The sequence below is a fragment of the Lepisma saccharinum genome, chromosome 6 (assembly GCF_977018435.1).
Source record: "Lepisma saccharinum chromosome 6, izLepSacc3.1, whole genome shotgun sequence".
NCBI classification, from domain to species: Eukaryota; Metazoa; Arthropoda; class Insecta; order Zygentoma; family Lepismatidae; genus Lepisma; species Lepisma saccharinum.
The window spans coordinates 2,129,723-2,149,601 of NC_139234.1; the positions used below are offsets into that span (position 1 = coordinate 2,129,723).

The 19,879-nt window shown below is 39.7% G+C and overlaps 1 protein-coding gene across 1 annotated transcript in view; it reads left to right on the forward strand.

The window, feature by feature from the left end:
- Positions 1 to 19,879, forward strand: part of LOC145988501 (uncharacterized) — a 77,704-nt gene that overhangs the window by 42,832 nt on the left and 14,993 nt on the right. The window contains exons 4-8 of the mRNA XM_083123365.1: positions 1,632 to 1,727; positions 6,675 to 6,770; positions 7,826 to 7,895; positions 9,001 to 9,137; positions 13,317 to 18,887. Coding sequence (XP_082979491.1) covers positions 1,632 to 1,727; positions 6,675 to 6,770; positions 7,826 to 7,895; positions 9,001 to 9,137; positions 13,317 to 18,887 — 5,970 coding nt within the window. The remainder of the gene's footprint in view (positions 1 to 1,631; positions 1,728 to 6,674; positions 6,771 to 7,825; positions 7,896 to 9,000; positions 9,138 to 13,316; positions 18,888 to 19,879) is intronic.

A 19,879-nucleotide genomic window follows, 5' to 3' on the forward strand; every position in this document is an offset into this window, starting at 1 on the left:
CGGGCCTTTACCAAAAATGTATTATTTTAATAGATACAAGCAATGTGCTAAAGCTGATAAAACTTTAACCTTGAATGCACATGGGACTTGGAGTGGTGTGATCAGCACCACACTCCTGCCACACACAACCCCAAGGTACAGTGGGATCCATGAGTATTACCATCCAACTTCTGCACCAGCATACATAAAAATCCATCACTTAAAAACACACAGGGTGTAAGAGAAATATCAATGAAAATAGTCGTGGACAATTTGAACGGTAATACTCATGCATCCCACTGTACCTATTGATTGGAGACTGAGTGAGCCCTAGAGCTGTTTTATGCAGAAAAAATACCACCTGATATCGCCCACAATGGGAATTGAACCTACGGGTGGCACAGGAAATGACCAGTGTGAATATCTTATCAAAGACCACTTACAAATACATATATCCTTTCTTGCTGATAATAAGCAAATATACATGTTGTAAAAAAATTTAAAATAATACATGTTGTAAAAAAATTAAATAACATCACTTTCACATGCAACTGTTTGGAAAATGCACTGTGTTTTCTGTATCCTCTTCACATGTGACCATGCTCTAGACCACATTTTGATATAAACTGCTTTAGTAGCAGGCTGAACAGGGTACTTTTTGTTTTTTAAATTATGCATATTGACTTCAATTCCTAAATAGTGTGGGTAATTTTTTAAACACCAATATTTTAAATTTGTGAATACGTTTTTTGTCTAGAATTTATCAATTTTCTTTGAAAGTTTCAAGTTTGGGGGAAAATTTGATGTTATTAAAGGAAGGTGTAAAATCTAACTAACTCTCTATCCTTCTTAAACCCCAAGGATTATGGCTGCAGCAACAGAGGCCTTCCATCTGTCTCTATCTTGAGCAAGATCTAAATACTCTTTTTCCATCCCTACCGATTTCCTTTAGGGCCATCTCAATGTTGTCCCTCCATCTTCGTCTTGACCTTCCTACAGGTCTCTTACCATCAGGTTTCCCAACAAAAATCCTGTAAACTCTTCTTTCCTTTCCCATTCATGCTACATGGCCTGCCCACCTAAGTCTTCTTGATTTAATTATTCTAATAATATCTGGACATGAATACAAATTATGTAGTTCTAAATTATGTAACCTTCTCCACTCACCTGTCTCCTCATCCCCTTTTAAGTCCTAATATTTTCCTAAGGATCTTATTTTCAAATACTCTCAATTTATGTTCCTTTTTCAATGTAAGGGACCAAGTTTCACACCCATATAATACTACAGGCAAAATTACTGTTTTGTATATTTTAACTTGTATTATATTTTATGTATAAATTTTGAATATTTGCACAGACAACTTGTACATTCATTAATGTGACATTTGTGTCATATCCAGACTTTAGTAATTAGTTTTAACTTTAGTATAATTTGCTATTAATTGTTAGATTTGACAAGAAATTACATTTTAGAAATGTTTTTCCCAGACGTATACTCATAAATCTGGAGGAGTTACATTGTTTTGTCAGTAAACTTTTCACTGCCATATCAATCATATCTTAGCTACTATATGTGATATTTGAAATGAAAAAATATAAATGTATTTTTCTCATTTCTAATAACCATTAATATGGCCCTCTCATAATTTCAGGCACTGTCTAAGGAGCATGCCAGATTGGAAGTACTTCAGAAGAACTCCCACATCCTCTATGACCTGGGAAGTACAAATGGTACTTATTTAGGATCGGTGAGTTCTTTATATTTCTATTGTTTTAAAATAAATGTACCTTACTGTACAGTGTGCATGCAAAGTCCACATATTCCCTACATATACAGTAGCGTGCAAGTTAATCCGAACAAGATACACATTTTGTCATTTAATGCAATTGCTACAATATACAGGGCATTCCCTGACATTCACTACGAGACTTGGCGGCTAGCGGCCCGGCGTCAGCGCTTGTCTTTCCCGGCGAACGGGGTCCGCGACAGTCGGTAGAGTCGGCTATTAAAATTACAGTTTTCATATTATGTACTAACCTTGACTGCAGAACGTGTTGAAAATGATGTCCCTCTGCTGCAACACATTCCTGGCATCTCCTAAGGAAATTGGCATTTACACGTACAAGTTCGTCTACTGTAATTCTCCCGATTTCTCGTACAGTACTTTCATTTAACTCATGGATGATGTGCGAATTGTCTTTGTATACTTTATTTTTTAGATTTTCCCATAAATAAACAACGCAGGCTGACAAATCGGGGGACCTAGAGGGTTTTTGAAACACCAGTTTCTTGTGAGGGGTGGCGGATAGATTTCCGAGGAGACTGTCGTATCCCATCTAGTTTTTCCTCAGTAAGTACACGTGGGTTTTTCTTTCCACTTTTATTGAGAACTGACCCTGTTACTCTAAACTTTTTTACGAGGTTTTATATAGTGGTCCTATGTGGAACGGGAACACCAGGAAATTCCGTTGCAAAACGTCATCGCACTTCTCCACAATTCCTCTTTCCGAAGTAACACTCGACAAGATAAATCCTTTGTTGTAATGTAAACTTTTGTGGTGCCATGTTAAACCACAATCTTCAACACACGGACACTACACAACACAACTTCCGATGGAGTATTATACTGGCATCAGTCTGCAACATCAACAGAAAGGGAAAGAGAGCGAAAAAAACAGACTGTAGTGTGCGACTGTCGCGGACCCCGTTCACCGGAAAGGAGAAGCGCTGATGCCGGACCGCTTGCTGCCAAGTCTTGTAGCGAATGTCAGGGAATGCTCTGTACATAACTATACATGTATTTAGAAATACCCTTAGTACTTTATGTGACTCCCTTGTTTGTAATCACATCTTTTACACGTTTAGGCATGGATGACACTAAATTTGCACAAATGTTTTTAATTTCTTCATCATGGTACCACATGTTAACAAGGGCACAAAGGATTTTCTCCTTGGTTGAACAGTCCACTTTTGACATCTTTCTTTCGCAGATAGACAAATTTTGAATTGGATTTACGTCAGTTGAGTTTCCTGTTATTATCAAATATCAATCATTGACTTTTCGAGATGTATGACATTTTGCTAGGTACTGTTGGAAAACACCATCACCATCATCATCAGGAAAAAATTCTTGAGATGAGGTATGACGTTTCGTCGCAGTATGTCAATATATTTATCACTGTTCATCATCCCCTTCACAGGAACTATTGGTCTAGGCCCTTCAGATGTGAAACAACCCCAGAACATTTTTTCGGTGGTGTTTTGGAGTTTGTTGCATGTGTTCTTGTGAATGTTTTTCACATTTTCCTTTACGAACGAAATAAACCTTGTGACCATGCACTTCAAAATGGCATTCCTCCGAAAAAAGTACTTTCTTCCAGTCACGGTCCAGTCCCGATGACGTTTTGCCCACGTTACATGCTTTTTACACATTTTTTTGTAAGCAACTGTTTTTTCAATGGCCTACAAGCTTTTCGTCCAGATGCAAGCAGTCTGCAACGCACTGTTGTAACGTGGATCTCCACTCCGCTTGACAATAAATCATGTGTTAAATCAACAGCAGTCAGTCTGGGGTACTGTTTGCTTTTTCTAATAAGAATTCGGTCATCCTGCAACAAAGTCTTCCGTTTGCGACCACATTTTCCCTTTCTTTGAGGCTCGATGGATCCAGTCTCTCGGTATTGTTTCAAAATTGAATTAACCGTACCCAATCGGACACCACATTCTGTAGCAGTTTGTCTCTGTGTCATTGAAGTAATAACTTCGATAACGTAACAATTTTTGATCGTTTGCGTGGCGTTGTATCCATTTGGGTAGCAGCCGAAATAAGAACCACTCACACAAAAAACTTACCTTCCGCTTGGCACATAACTTGCAACACAACTGACTCTTCGTCTGTCGACTAAACAAAACTAAATACTTCAACAATAGACTCCATTTTGGGTCTTCAACGATGAACTATTGAGTAAAAATGGATCCTTGTTCATAGCACAGGGCATTATTGAGAGAATGTGCAATTATTTTTGATTAATTTGCATGCTACTGTATTATTATTATTACAAAGTGAAATGTACCTCTTAGAAATCCAAAATATCCCTTTGTGGTATCTGTATATCTGAATACACTGCCAAGTTTTCTTGTTCATCTTATCCAAAATTCTTGGGGTCACTTTCTGAAAGGCTGGGCACACCACATTTTTTAGTTCATTGTTTGTTTAACAATAGCATTTCTGCTCCTTCTTGATGAAATCCCTGTGCTGTAAAATCAGAACTTCTTTGAGGCCACTGAAGAGGAGTCGACAATTGTTTGACTTTTCGTCGGATCCATCGATTCTGAAAGACTGCTTTCAAATGGTGTCGAACAGCCAATGTGAAGTGGGTTGGCACCCCATCGTGCTGAAACCCAACTCAGGATTCTCACGTCTTGTACTTGTGGGATGAACCAGGCAGTGATCATTTGGAGATAACATTATTATCAATAGAATCTGTAAAAGTATGGTTCAAAAGATGGATTGTCGTCATTCCAATCTAGATCATGCTTTAAAGAGGATGGTACTCAATTTCTCTGAGAAAGTTTGTAAAGTCATGTATGTTGTGTCAAAAAAGGCCCCAGATTTTCCACCTCCAGTTCAAGGGGAGGAAAGGGGTGTTGCTACCGGTTACTGCACGCCTGATTTTTGTCCAGTCGTACACGACACCTCTTCCTGTCAACAACCCCCCCCCCCTTCACTCGCATTTCAGGTTGAGTCAGGGAATCGGAGACCCATTCGCTTGCTTCGCTGCGGCAACCATTAGGCACCGCTGTGCTTGGTCTTGTTCCGGGTGCCACCTGTTTCGAACGAAAAATTTGGCAACGAGTCACCACGGCAACTCAACAAAGCAGATTGGTTCAGCGGTTCATGTGACCCTCTTTGGCTTTCGACAGAAAAGATAAAAATAGAATATCCAAGTTCATTCTCTAGCTGGAACAACTGTAGCAACATGTGTAACTTTTCATGTCACTGCGGTATGAAAGGTTGTGTTTATTTCTGAAGGTTCCTTTTCGAACCTTTGGTCTGAAAGCTCCCCAAGGAGTACAATAGCATGATGCATTGTCTGTGCACTTTTAAAGAAACTGGTTGTATTGGAAACCTACGCTCGGCAAACGTTTGGAAGCAGGTGGCAAGGATTGAACAGCTGTCCAGTCTGCAAAGGGGATCATGTACATGCCTCCTTTATAAATCTTTTGACTGCCAAATGTTGACTTCCTATATCTGTCACAGTTCATACCAACTGCTAAAGTTCTTGGTGCAATCTTCAAGCAGGCCTGTACCCAGGGGCCAGATCTGGGAATGTGGAACAAATAGGAGATTCAAAATGCTGTTTATGTCGCTTTTTTGTCTCTAATCAAAACAATGAGGATGAGTGATGCTATCCTAAAATCGATGAAGGATAAAGGAACACCCATACCCAGGCTGGAATTCGAACTTGGGGCCCTCTGCCGTCATAGCATGCTGCGCTAACCACTCCACAACAGTAGTGAGCGAAGTGCTGTTGGAGTATTAGATGTGACCACCAATGATATGGTAGTATTGAAGTTAGAGCTAACCGTCCAATTTTAGAGTTGCAATATTATGGTCCAAAGTAACGGAAAAAATTCAACTTCTCAATAGGCCCTCTGACCCGACAAGCTATCAGCATAGAGTCTCTTACAAAGGCCGTCACATGGCGTACAGCTTACTGCATATTGTTTACATTCATTTCTCAGAAGTATTCGAATAGTACTGTGTTCCGCAAATCAACAAATATTATTGTAAATTAAATTATACATGTTAGCAATGATTATTATTATTATTAAAATAAAGAACATGTCTAAATGTGCGTTAAGAAAAAATGAGACATTTTTTCAATATGACTACAGTTCGAATAAAGTCGGGACAATAATTAAAAAAATGACTAACCTGACTAAGAGTCTGGTATCTGGTTATAATACTAAAATTACTCAGTATTGCAGACTTCTGGAGCCTGCCTCTCTGCACATCAAGCCTGTTATTTATGTAAGGACAAAATCTAAATTCTTGCAAAATCTGAAAAAAATCGCCAGTGTCATTTTCGTAGGTTTTTATAGGTTCACATTATTGTATTTCATGGTTCAAGGGGGAGGCGCATGGCTTCCATGGCCCCTCCCCTGGGTACGGGCTTGTCTTCAAGTGTCATGATATGCCTAGCAGTTTTTCATTAGGTCAGCACATTGAGTCCGTCACTCCTGTTTTCTATCTTCCAAGATCAGATTCTGCTTTCAAGGAGCTATCCAATTGTCCACACAGTGCTTGGCCAACCGTGAAATTTTGAAGCTTGCACCTCAGATTGAACTCACGACATCCTGCACCAAAGGCCAGTGCTAATCAATCAGCTACACTGGAGCACAATCCATACCAAAGCATTATTCTATCCGTATGGATCATGCAGGAACTGTTATTGTGAAAAGTGATGCAGTGAAGAATTTTATTTGTGTATATCGCACTTGAAGATGATATTTTAAAGGCAAATATCCAGGCTGTAGAAAGGTTTGAATTTCATTTATGAATTCAAAAGTTGTTCGCAAAAGTATTTTGCTTACCATAATATTTTTTCATGTAGTTTTCTCTCTGTACTTAAAGAATTAAGCCTTTAGTTCTATAAGTAGGATCTTAAATATAATTTGTTTATTATTTCAGACTAAACTAAAGGCAAATGTTAGATACCACATAAAGGATGGGGACAAAATAAAATTTGGAAACATTGCCTGCTTGTATATTGCTGATCCAAAAAAGGTTAGTATTTGTAATATCTGTTATATCTGTTTAAAGTAGACTCTTATGTATTGTTTGTGGCCTAGACCTCCTATTTATTCCATTTATGTGGCAAAATTTTAGAGAGAACTTTAAAATTTTCCAATTGATCAATTTGTACTTGTAAGTAAGAGAAAGTTAGGTTGTTCACTGTGCATTCATTTTAACAAGCCACGAAGGCATATAAGGGCTCCACACAGTTTTGGTTTCTGCACTTGCAGAGGGTAGAATCATGCTCCTGCCTACCTTTGCCCCCTCCCCACTATTGTCGCTCATGAGAGACTGAGTGAACCTTGTTAATCACTTATGAATGAACAATGAACATCAGTGGAAAGTGATACAAGGTGGCGCAAAAAGAACGCATGTTTTTGGAATAAGTGTAACATCGCTGATTTTCAAAATACAAACTTTTTTTTAACACCAAAACCATCCGTAAGAAATGCAGTTTGGATAGGTATACAGTGATGATTTAAGTATGGAAGATGATTCCGGAAAGATGTTTTCAAGGGCAATGTGGAACTTTGAGGGGAGGCTCCGGATGTGTGTACAGCAACAGTGACGTCATCTTTCCGACACCATCTTCCTAAGTTGCAAGCTCTACATGTTTAATAATACTCTTCTGTGCAAATAGCAAGAATGCAGTAGAATAGGTGTGGAAGTTCACTGAGAATAATACTTTGTTTGCCAAAACATAATGTAATGAAATTCAACTTTGTTCTGGGATATACCATTTATGACATCAGTAGGACCTCTATTTTTATATATTTACATATTTTTTCTTTGTATTTAACTCAAGCATGAGAAATTACATGTCAATGCATTGTGATGTTAGAAACAATATACATGAATTTCATATTAGATATTTTCAGTTAGAGAGTACATATGTTTACATAAAATGTGGTGTTTGCACTATTTCTCTATTTTCATTGTGTAATGCAGATATATTTGTGAGGCAAATTCAAAATATGACTTCTCTTTAAAAAAAATGTTTTCATAAATTGTGTATTATTGTTGATAACACTTGCTTTTTGTTTCAGTTGGGGCTGGACGTCGAGTCAGAAGAAGATATAAGTTCTCAGTCTTTGTTGGAAGATTCCAGCAGTACCGGTAATTAACTTTACTTCCTTGATTTTTCAAGTGCTATGACCACCAGGTTGAATTTGTAATCTAGAGGATTATTGTCTTGTGTAGAAAGGCACACTTTGTTACAATCTTTTTATGCTGTGGCATCTTAAAGTGCAGCTAGCATTGTGTTTCTACTAGCAAGTTTGCTTCTTGTCTCTTTTATGTCCTTTTTCTGTCTCATTGTTTTGTCTGTGGATGAGGATTCTTTGCATTTGCTCAATAAGTGTTTGTTTGGTTTTTACAATGCATGTAAAAAAAGTATTAATTAGGACTGGCCTACAGTTTAAAGTGGGATCAGACCAACTGTGTATCTCAAATGTACATTGAACCCAGGACCCCTTGATTGCAAGATGACAACGTTACCACTATGCCAGCAGGGAGATCCTATAGGAGGCAATCACCCACCAATACAATTATTGTTAACCAGCCTGTTGGTAAATTAGTATTTGGTGAGGTTTCGGTCAGTTAAGTCAGTCATTTTGACCAAGACTATACTGAACTCAACTCCAACTGGCAGCTGGGAAACAGCGAATCAGCAATCAGTTGAATTTCCTTCGCCTGAAATCGGGCATTTTTGAGTCACAAGGTACCGAACGTTGTTCGCGGGATGAAACAAATGAGCGTTGGGTCTGCCACATGTTGCCAAATGTACTGTAAAGTGCGAGAGCTTATCGGGAAACGATATTTCCAGCATCAGAAATGAGCGGGGTGTTGCTGGTACAACTGCACACGTGGTCCTACATGAGGGAGTTTCACACGCAAACATTCTACAAACACGCAAGTAGATAACTGACAAAAACAGAAGTACGCTTGGCAACGTTGCTTCGGGAGAACGATGTGACCCCTTCAGCTTTTACTTTGCAAATGAGTTTGTTGTCGCCCAATGAGCCACATGCCCCCGAAGACGATTAGGGTCAGAAAGGGCCAGAAATAGCTGTCAAGGTCAGCCGCCAGTTGGAGTTGAGTTCAGTAGAGACATTTGCCACTAAGAATAACTTCTCATATTAGCATTCTGATAAAGTAATCGTAGGATAGTATTATTGTTGCATTCTCTCAGTTATATTAACTACAGCTTGTTATTTTTCAGATGACGGTAGCTTTATTGTTCCTGAAACACCAGCACAGGCAAGAAATGAACAAAACAAAACTAACGTCGAAAGGTTTTCTGTCTTGAAGGAGTCAGTCCTACTTGTCCCAGAATCCCCTGGAGCACAGCAAAATAAAGTAAGTGTCAGTTAATTTTATTCCATATATGGTCTGTGGACAAAATCTAAAAGTTCTAAAATTTAATGCAGGAAAATTTGCTGATAGAATTAAGAAAGATTACCAAATTAAACTGTCAAATAGATTCGATATTTTGCAGGATTTAAATAATAATGATGAAAATGTGAATGAAACAGACGTAAATAAGAATTGGGAGCACATACGTAATGCAATAGAATCAGCAGCTAAAGAAAGTATAGGATACCATAAACCAAGAAAAAGTAAGCCATGGTTTGATAATGAATGTCATAACCTAATAGAAATAAGAAATCAGGCTAGACTTAGGTGGTTAAATAACTCTGATGATACAAATTTATGCAATTATAATAGAATAAAGCGAGAAGTTAACCACACGTTTACAAGTAAAAAAGGAGATTACTTGAAAAGCAAAATTAACGAAATTGAAACAAACAGCAAAAATAAAAATATCAGAAATTTATATAAAGGTGTAAATGAGTTTAGAAAGGGGTGGCAACCTAAAGTAAACTTGATAAAAGATAAAAACGGCAATTTTTTGGCTGACCCAAGCGATGTTTTAAATAGATGGAAGAACTACTTTAATGACCTTTTAAATGTTCATGTAGGAGATGAATCAGAAGTAAATGAAGTACACACAGCAGAACCTTTAGTTCCAGAACCTAACTTGACTGAAGTTAAAGATGCTATTAAAAGGCTAAGGAATAACAAAGCATCTGGCATTGATTTAATACCAGCTGAGTTAATTAAATATGGTGGGAATTCGTTAATATGCCAAATTCATAAATTAATTTGTTTAATATGGAATAAAGAAGAAATCCCTCAACAGTGGAAAGAATCCATACTTATTCCTATGTTTAGAAAAGTTGATAAAATGAACTGCAATAATTACCATTGAATTTTCTACTCTCAACAACATAATTATCTAACATTCTTTTAGCAAGACTAACCCCATATTCTAATGAAATTATAGGTGATTATCAATGTGGATTTAAAGGAAACAGATCAATTACAGATCAAAATTTTCACATTAGACAGACACTTGAGAAGAAGGGGGAATATAATTAAAATGTCCATCAGCTATTCATTGATTTCAAAAAAGCATATGATTCGGTAAAAAGAGATAAATTATATAATATATTAGTCGACTTTGAAATACCTAAGAAGCTTGTTAATATGATAAAACTATCTGACAGTGAAACAGAAAGTAAGATTCATGGGGGTATTAATGTGTCTGACAAATTTACAATTCATGATGGGTTAAAACAAGGAGATGAATTATCTCCATTGCTCTTTAATTTTGCCTTAGAATATGCTGTTAGAAATGTAAAAGAAACTAAAGAAGGACTAAAATTAAACAGTGTGACTCAGCTGTTGACATATGCAGATAATGTAGACTTACAATTAAGAATAATGCTAAAATATTTTTCAAAGCAGCTAAAGAGAGAGGTTTGGAAGTTAGCAAAGAGAAAACTAAATATATGCTTACTGGCAAAAACCACGTGTTAGGTAATAATCAAAATCTAATAATTGATAACAACTCGTTTGAACTAGTTTCCAAATTCAAGTACTTAGGAGTAATACTAACAAATGAAAATGATATTAAAGAGGAAATAAAAAGCAGGCTTAATTCAGGAAATGCGTGTTACTTTCTCTTCATAAACTTTTGTCTTCTCGTTTAATATCTAAGAAACGAAAGTTAAAATATACATTGAAAGAGGAACATAAATTGAGAGTATTTGAAAATAAGATCATTAGGAAAATATTTGGGCCTAAAAGGGATGAAGAGACAGGTGAGTGGAGAAGATTACATAATTTAGAAGTACACAAATTGTATTCATGTTCAGGTTTTTTTAGAATTATTAAATCAAGAAGACTTAGGTGGGCAGGCCATGTGGCACGAATGGGAAAATAAAGAAGAGTTTGCAGGATTCTTGTTGGGAAACCTGGTGGTAAGAGACCAGTAGGAAGACCAAGATGAAGATTGAGGGATAATGTTGAGATGGACCTAAAGGAAATCAGTAGGGATGGAAAAGAGTATATAGATCTTGCTCAGGATAGAGACAGATAGAAGGCCTGTGTTGCTGCAGCCATGAACCTTCAGGTTTAAGAAGACTAGAGAGTTAGTTAATATGGTCTGTGGATATACCAGGTGTATAAGCTTAAATCTGCTGTTTTGTAGTCAGAAAAACACATGGTTTGTTCATAGAAAGCAACAAGAAATTTATTCAAAGTACTTGCCCTCGCGAGCTACATATTTTGCCCACCTCTCGGACAATTTGTGGATACCACGCCAAAAAAAGTCCTTCTCTTTCGAGGCAAACCACTAATCAAGCCATGTTCGGACGTCTGCATACGAATCGAAGTGCTGCTCAGTGAGGGCGTGCCCCATCGACGAAAACAGATGGTAGTCGGAAGGGGCCAGGTCTGGTGAATAGGTGGGATGGGGTAGCACCTCCCAGTTGCGTGTCTCCAAGTAGTTTTGGACCAGTCTTGACATGTGCAATGGGGCGTTGTCGTGGAGGAAATTCAGCTTGTCATGTCTTTGTTGATAATCTGGCCTTTTGTCACACAGAGCACGGTGCAATTTGATTAGTTGTTGGTGGTAGCGGTGGGCAGTGACAGTTTCACCAGGTTTCAACAGCTCAAAGTAGACGATACCCTGTTGATCCCACCAAACACACAGCATTGTCTTCCGGCCGAAGCTATTTGGTCTCGAGGAAGATGTTGATGGTTGGCCGGGATCAACCCACGATTTCTTGCATTTAGGATTCTCAAAATATATCCACTTTTCATCGCCAGTCACAATCCGATGCAGGAAAGACTTTCTTTTTTGTCAGGCAAGCAAGATTTCGCATGTGTTTTGGGGTCTCTCCAGCTGCCGACCGGTCAATTCATGCGGCACCCATTTTCCGATCTTTTGAACCTTTCCCATGGCACGTAGACGCATGGAAATGGCAGCTTGAGTAACACCCAATTGCTCGGCAATCATCTTTTGCGTTTGGGTATCGTCCTCGTCCAAAAGAGCCTGCAATTGATGGTCCTCAACCTTCGTGGGCCGATTTTCACGCTTCTTGTCGCTCAGGTCAAAATTGCCGTCTTTGAACCGACGAAACCAATCCCTGCATGTTGTTTCCGATACAGCAGTCACCATATGCCTCCACAAGCATTCAATGCGATTCGGCAGCCGATTTCTTCAAATGGAAGCAGAAAAGCAGAGCTTCCCGCATATGCTCTTTTTCTGGCACAAAACTAGACATGCTTACCACAGGAACACTGTCTGTTGTTGTCTGCACGTGCTGACGATGTGCACTGATTCGTGTTGGCAGATGTCCAACTCATACAAACACCAGGTATGGCATGCCCATGGTAGCTTTATACGCTCACTAACGCCATCTATGAGCAAACAGCAGATTTAAGCTTATACACCTGGTAAGTGGCTCGGTTAGTAGAGCATAGGCATGAAATTTTACAGGCAGCACCCTAAAATGATTGCCATAATTTGTTTATGTAAAACTACAGATCAGGAAGTTTAACCTGAAACAGTTCCTGTCAGTGAATGGTCTATAATCTATGGGCTACTGTTGCCCAACATATGTTTGATAGCAAACATGGCAACTGACCATGCTGTTGCATGAACCCTTTTACGGAACTTATAACAACAGTGAGCTATTCAAGCCCTGAGAGAACAAAACATGATTATTTATGTAGGGCCCCCTGTATTCAGTTAAGCTCGCCAGTATTACTTTTACTGTATATCTGACTACCATGCATGATACCGAGGTTTGATCCCGGCAGGGGAGAACCGGGATTTTATCCACCTGTTCAAGTGGCTCAGGTGCCCACCCAGTGTTGTATGAAGTGGGTACTGGAGGGAACTCTGGGGGGGGTAAAGGCAGCCAGGGGCATGGTGCTGATCACATCATCCCCACCTTCGGCTGTGGTGAAGAAAGTGTGGAGCCCTAACCTCACACCCCTTATATGCCTTCATGGCATGGTGCAAAGCACAGGGGAGCACTTTACCTTTTTTTGTTTTTGTGTGTATTAATTTTTGTCAAATTTTATTTGAAGTTCAAGGTAATTTGATTTCGAATAGGCGAACCCTGTCCATTTTTGTGATTCCTTTTTGTGCATGGTAATTTTTATCTCTCTCTCTCTTTTCAGAGTGTAAATTCTCCAGATGTGTCCTTCATAGAGTCATCTCAAAGAATTTCTAACCCCCAACCGAGTGACAAACAAAATGGAGAACAGTCCGTAAAGAGTGGATCCGTTCAGAATAATCACAGTACGTTGGAACAAAGTCCTAAGAATGCATACCTCGATGAGTCTCTCTCTGGTGATGAGGATATTTTCTGTGCAGTCACACAGGACTACTTAGCAGGAGAGAAGAAGAAAGAGGCAAGTGAAGAGGATGATATATTTGACCAGCCAACGCAGCTTTTTACATCGGATGAGAAATCAAGTGCTAAAAGTGGACCATCTTCAGATTTCAAAGTTCCAACAGTTCCCACTCCACAGAAGAAACCTCAAGACTTGCTGTCGGAAGAGGACGATATATTTGACATGGCGACTCAGCCAAATCCAAACAGTGTGGAGGATGCTCAAAATGGCCAAGTTAATCACTCGAAACAGAAACGGGAGGCTGATGTCAAAGCTTCACGCAGTGGGAAGGATATGGAGCTTGATGATATATCTAGTGATGAAGATGAAGATATTTTCTGTGCTCCAACACAGAAGATACGGCAGGATAAAATAAGAAAGACTGAGGACAGAGAGGAGGAGGATAAATTTGGAGAGAAAGATGAGGACATATTTGATATGCCAACGCAGGTGCCAGAAGGGTTAGGTGTTCCTTTACGTGCAAAGGCAGCGAATGAACCAAAAAGCAGCAAAGAAGAGGATAGTCAATCGGACAGTATTTACGACATGGCTACACAAGCATTTTCTAGAGGAATCGGGAGCCCAAAGGTCCTCAGCCAAGAATCTAAGAAGAGTGACAAGGATGAGGATTCAGAGGACCTCTACAATGCTCCCACGCAGTTACCAGATGATATATATGACATACCTACGCAGTTACAGTTTGGCACTGAAATGAAAAATTCTCCTGAGAAACCTAAACCAAGTAGTGCTGCAGTACATGAAAAACCAAAAGAACCATCTTCTAGTGGTAAAGAAAATAGTGCAGCAAAGAAAGAACAAGAGAGCCCTGCAAAGTCAAAAATGGGCCAAAATGTTACCAGGCAGAAGACAGAAATTTCGCCATCAAAACCAACCAGTATATCCTTGTTCAAACTGGAGGACGTTCAACAGCAGAAGACCAGTCAACCTGTATCTAGTGTCAATGTTTTGAAAAGCCCTGTGACACCTAAGAAGGAAGTACAGAAGTCGCCAACTCAGCAAACAGGCCCTACAGTAAAACCTGCAGGCATAACTGCTTCACCGCAGAAACCACAGGAGTGTAAGGATAGTAGTGTTCAGAATTCACAGCAGAATATCTCACAGGAAAAGACAAAGCAAAATATTCCAACTAAGTCATTAAGTGCCCAAAACATTCCCCAAGATAAAAGTAAAGAAGTTTCTAAGGATGCAAAGCAGCAGAATGTTACATCAATGCAAGAAAGTGACAAGATGCAAGAGTCTGATAAACAAAGAGCTCTCTCCCCAGACAAGAACAAACTTCCATCAGAGAAATTGCAGCAGAATGTGCCAACAGAGAAGTCGACTGCACAAATGATTTCCACTGAAAAGCCAAAATTGCAACATACTAATATTGCAGAAAAGTCTAAACGTGTAGAACAGAATCCGAAAGAGAAGCCTGTGCTTGAATCATTAGAAAAGCCAAAAGTGCCTGGAAATGTCTCGACTGAACCCAAAGAAGTGCAAAATGTCACTACAGAGAAATCAAAAGCAGAGGGAAACATCACAGTGGAAAAATCCAAAGCACAGCAGAATATTGCAGCAGAACAAAAATTAGCAACAACTCCACCAAAACTTAAAAATATGCAAGATAGTGGTGTGAGGCACCAAGAACAAAGTAATAACTTAACAACAGACAAAGTACAAGTGACTTCAAAAGAACCAGCTACTTCACCATCGAAAGCAGAACAATTGTCTGTATCTCCTACAAAACCTGGAAGCCAGACTACTTCAGTCATATCCCCAACTCAGTCTCCAGCAAAAACATCACACCAGAGTACTCCACCTAAACCAGCAAGTCAGGCATCTTCTCCAGTCAGATCCCCAAGTCTGACTCCTTTTCCAGCTAAATTGACAAGTCACGCCCCTTCTACGGTCAAACCTCCAAGTCTAACTCCTTCTCCAAGTAAATCCCCAAGTCAGGTTCCTTCTTCAGTGAAGCCTCCAAGTCTTACTCCTCCTTCAGGTAAACCAGCTAGTCAGAGCCCTCCAGCTAAAGCAGCAAATCAGACTCCTTCTCCAGTCAGATCAACAAGTCAGACTCCTTCTCCAATCAAAACTTCAAGTCAGACTTCTTCTCTAGTAAAACCAACAACTCAGCCTCCTTCTCCAATAAAACCAACAAGTCAAACTCCTTCTCCAATAAAGCCGACAAGTCAGGCTCCTTCTCCAATAAAGCTGACAAGTCAGGCTCCTTCTCCAATAAAACCAACAAGTCAGGCTCCTTCTCCAATAAAGCCGACAAGTCAGGCTCCTTCTCTAGTAAAACCAACAAGCCAAACTCCTTCTCCAATAAAACCAACATGCCAAACTCCTTCTCCAATAAAACCAACAAGCCAAACTCCTTCTCCAATGAAACCATCAAGTCAGTCTCCTTCTCCAATGAAACCATCAAGTCAGCCTCCTTCTCCAATGAAACCAACAAGTCAAACTCCTTCTCCAATAAAACCAACAGGTCAAGCTCCTTCTCCAATAAAACTGACAAGTCAGACTCTTTCTCCAATAAAACCGACAAGTCAGACTCTTTCTCCAATAAAACCGACAAGTCAGACTCTTTCTCCAATAAAACCAACAAGTCAGACTCTTTCTCCAATAAAACCAACAAGTCAGACTCTTTCTCCAATAAAACCGACAAGTCAGACTCTTTCTCCAATAAAACCGACATGTCAGACTCTTTCTCCAATAAAACCGACAAGTCAGGCTCCTTCTCCGACAAAACCAATAAGTCAGTATCCTTCTCCGACAAAACCAATAAGTCAGTCTCCTTCTCCGACAAAACCAATAAGTCAGACTCCTTCCCCTACAAAACCTGTAAGTCAGACTCCTTCCCCAACAAAACCTGTAAGTCAGACTCCTTCTCCAGCTAAAGCAACAGATCAGTCTCCTCTAATTGAACCAATAAGTCAAACTTCTCCTACCAAACTTAGTCAGACTCCTTCTTCAGTTAAATCTGCACTTCAAGCTCCTTCTCCAGCTAAACCAGAAAGTTTGTCTTCTCCAGCAAAAACGGTAACTCAGATTCCTTCTGTAGCTAAACCAGAAAGTGGATTTAAAGCAGTCGAATCTGGAAAACAGGTTGCATCTCCTACTAGATCAATTGTTTCCCCAGGAAAGTCAGAAAGTGATCACAAGATAGTCACCGATAAAGTGGAAGCAATAAAAAATATAAAGCTAAACATTCCAACCATAATTGTAAGCAGTGCTGAAACTATACAGCCTGAAGAATTGAAACTAGCAACAGCCACTGCAGAAGGAATACAAAAGTTTACAACACAGGAGGAGGTATCTAAGAAGAGTGATATAGACAAACCTGAAAGTAAATTACAGGATGCAGACAAAGTTGAAGATGTTAAGGGTCTTCAGCAGGACTCAAAAGTGGAGGAGAAACTAGATGAAGAAGAAGACATTTTTGAGATGCAAACACAGGTTTTAGAACATGTGAATGAAAGATACGAGAGCCGCAAAGAAACTGCTGAACAGAAAATTGAAAAGAAGAAAGTTGTGGATGAGAAGGATATATTTGAGGTGCCAACACAGGTCATTGGAGACGAGGATGAATGTGAAGCATCCCAGAGTATTTTGCTTGAGGAGCCTCAAGATCATTCCGATGAAGAGTCTCAGAGTCTGTTGAGTCCAGAAGCTGTTGCAGAAGATAATAATGAAACTGTTACAGATGATGAGGTTGAAGCACAAGCAGGAGATGAAGCAGCAGATGTTGAAGAAACTCAGATAATTGTAAGCGAAGAAGAAGCAGCGAAGAAAAAGGTTAGAGCCGGAAGGAAGGCTGCAGGAAAACCAAAAACTACCCAGAAGTCTCCAGCAAAACCAAAACGGGCTATTCCGGTCAGAACAGACACGAGCAGGTCAAGACCCCTGAGATCGACAAGAAGTAACGAGGCTAGTCCAGGAATTAGTCAAAGACTCGGAAAGGGCAAGAAGCCAGATGTGTCGCAGGCAAAACAGCCAGTGAAACCTGCACAAGGAAGAAGAACAAGGGAAAAAGTGCAAGAGGAGGCAGAAAGTACCAAAGTGAGAGGCAAGAGGAAATTGAGTGCGACAGAAACTGAAAAAGTGGAGACTCCATCCAAAAGGCAGCGAACAACAAGAGTCAGCACGTCTGTATCTCCCGTCGTGACGGAACAAAAACGGCAACCCAGAAGAGGCAGGGCAACTCGGGAAACCGAAGATGAAAAGAGACCGGTGCGGGAAAAGAAGATGACTTGGAAAGTGAGAGAGAGCTTGAATGATAGTCAGAGTGATGTTTCGCCAGACCCTCCAAGAAGCAGAACAAGAAAGAAAGACGGCTCCGTTGATAAAGAGTCGGAGTCTTCAAGACTGTCAGATGTCGATTCGCAGTCACAACAAAGCATTGAAAGCCTCGCCACTAGTAGTTACCAGTCAAGTAGTCAAACTAGAGGCAGGAGAAATATTTCCAGAGAAAATATCCAGACTGCGGTAACAGCAACACCTATTCATGGTCGAAAACGAAAACTTGCATCAGTAGAAGTCGAACCTATTGTGGTAAGTCCAAAGCAAAGAACTCGTAGAAATCAGATTAGTGAATCTGCAACGCAAGAAATAACAGCAGAAACAAGGAAAGGAAAGAGAAGAATGTCAGAGGAAAATCTGTTGCCAAGAAAACGGCAGAAGAGAAGTGAGGACACGCCTGCTGAAAGTATTGTGCCCACTCGTGGCAAAAGGGTATCGAGGTTAAGCCAAGGTAAAGCTGAATCTGATGTTAGGCCACAAAGGCGATCTGGTCAGGCATCAGAGAGTCCCGCCGTACCTGTTGTTGCAAAGAGAACCTCGCGAGGCAGTGTATCCAAACCTGAAGTTCAAGAAGTTAGTAGTCGTAGATCTAGAGGAAAGCAAGGTAAGAAGAGTGACCCAGGAAGTTTCGAAGTGCAGCCAAGCACCTCCGGTCTATCCACCAAAAAACAGACTCGCAATAGTGACATGTCAAGTCAAGACTTAAGTGACTCTCAAGTCGTGAGCGGTCGGAAGTCTGGCCGTCAGGGTAAAAAGAGCAGCGAAGCAGCGCCTGTGGTCAGCCAGAGTGTGACTGGTCAGAAGTCCAGAAGAAGTAACAGCCAGAGTGTGACTGGTCGGAAGTCCAGAAGAAGTAACAAAGTGGAGGAGGACCAAAGTGAACCTGAAGCGACACAACCAACAGAAACCATGACGAGACGTAAAGGCAGCAGAGGGCAGAAGGCTGGATTAGAGGTGGCTGTTGCATCGCAGGTGACCAAAATACCGCAAGCACGAGCGGGGAGACCGTCATCAAAGAGAAAAGCACCTTTAGTGAAGAACAGCCAAGCTGTAAGTACTTGTAAATTAGTGCTGTTGTTACTAACTACATGTAATCATATTCTTAATCCTGTTGCTCGTACAGATTTAGGTATATTTGCATTGCTTTTCTTCCACTTTTGGCTAATAGTGACAATGAGGATGAGTGATGATGATAAGATAAAATTGATGAAGAGACACTCACAAAGGACAACCATGCCCAGGCTCGAACCTGGGAGCTTTGGTCGTGAGATTGTAAGTTGACTGCTCAAATGAGCTTGGGCATTGAGCCAGATTTCACACAGAATTGAGATGTCCCACTGAATACCACACTAATTAGTACACAGGATATATGCAAAAGATACATTTCAACTAGGATGATGAGTACCTGAATTAAATTATGTTATCCATTGAATTTGATTCCCAAACTTTGAATGCTAATTTATTTTTAGTCCCAAAGATTTTATACAAATTAAACGTAACATAATAAATATCAAGAAAATTAACCATTCCTGTGTTAACCCTTAAATGCCGAAGATCACTTTCTCATGTTTTGGGACAATAACAAGCATATTTTGAGTATGAAATTTTAAATTATGCAAGGTTTTCAATAAAATTTGATATCTTGGAGAAACTACAACTACTCGAGTTACAAATTTTACCTAATTTTGTTCAGTACAGATTAGGCTACAAGCCTATGGTACAAAAAAATCCTATATCAAGTAGAAGGAGGAGACAAGCATCTTCTCAGGCCCCTACATAACCAACACCAGGACCTGAGGTTTCCGTGCCTCATGGCAAAAATTGCGCACTTGTTGCTAATACAGGGTGGCTATTCACCAGGAATTCTGCGTGAATTTTTGACTCCGGGAATTGTGTGTGAATTCTGTATGAATTTTTTTTCGTATACATGAAATGTTGCAACTTTTATTAATCCAAATTGAATTTATACATATTTATAAATGTCCTGATGCAAGTTTTTCAAAGTTTAGCTTCTATTTTTATCGAGGAAGAAAAAGAGAGCT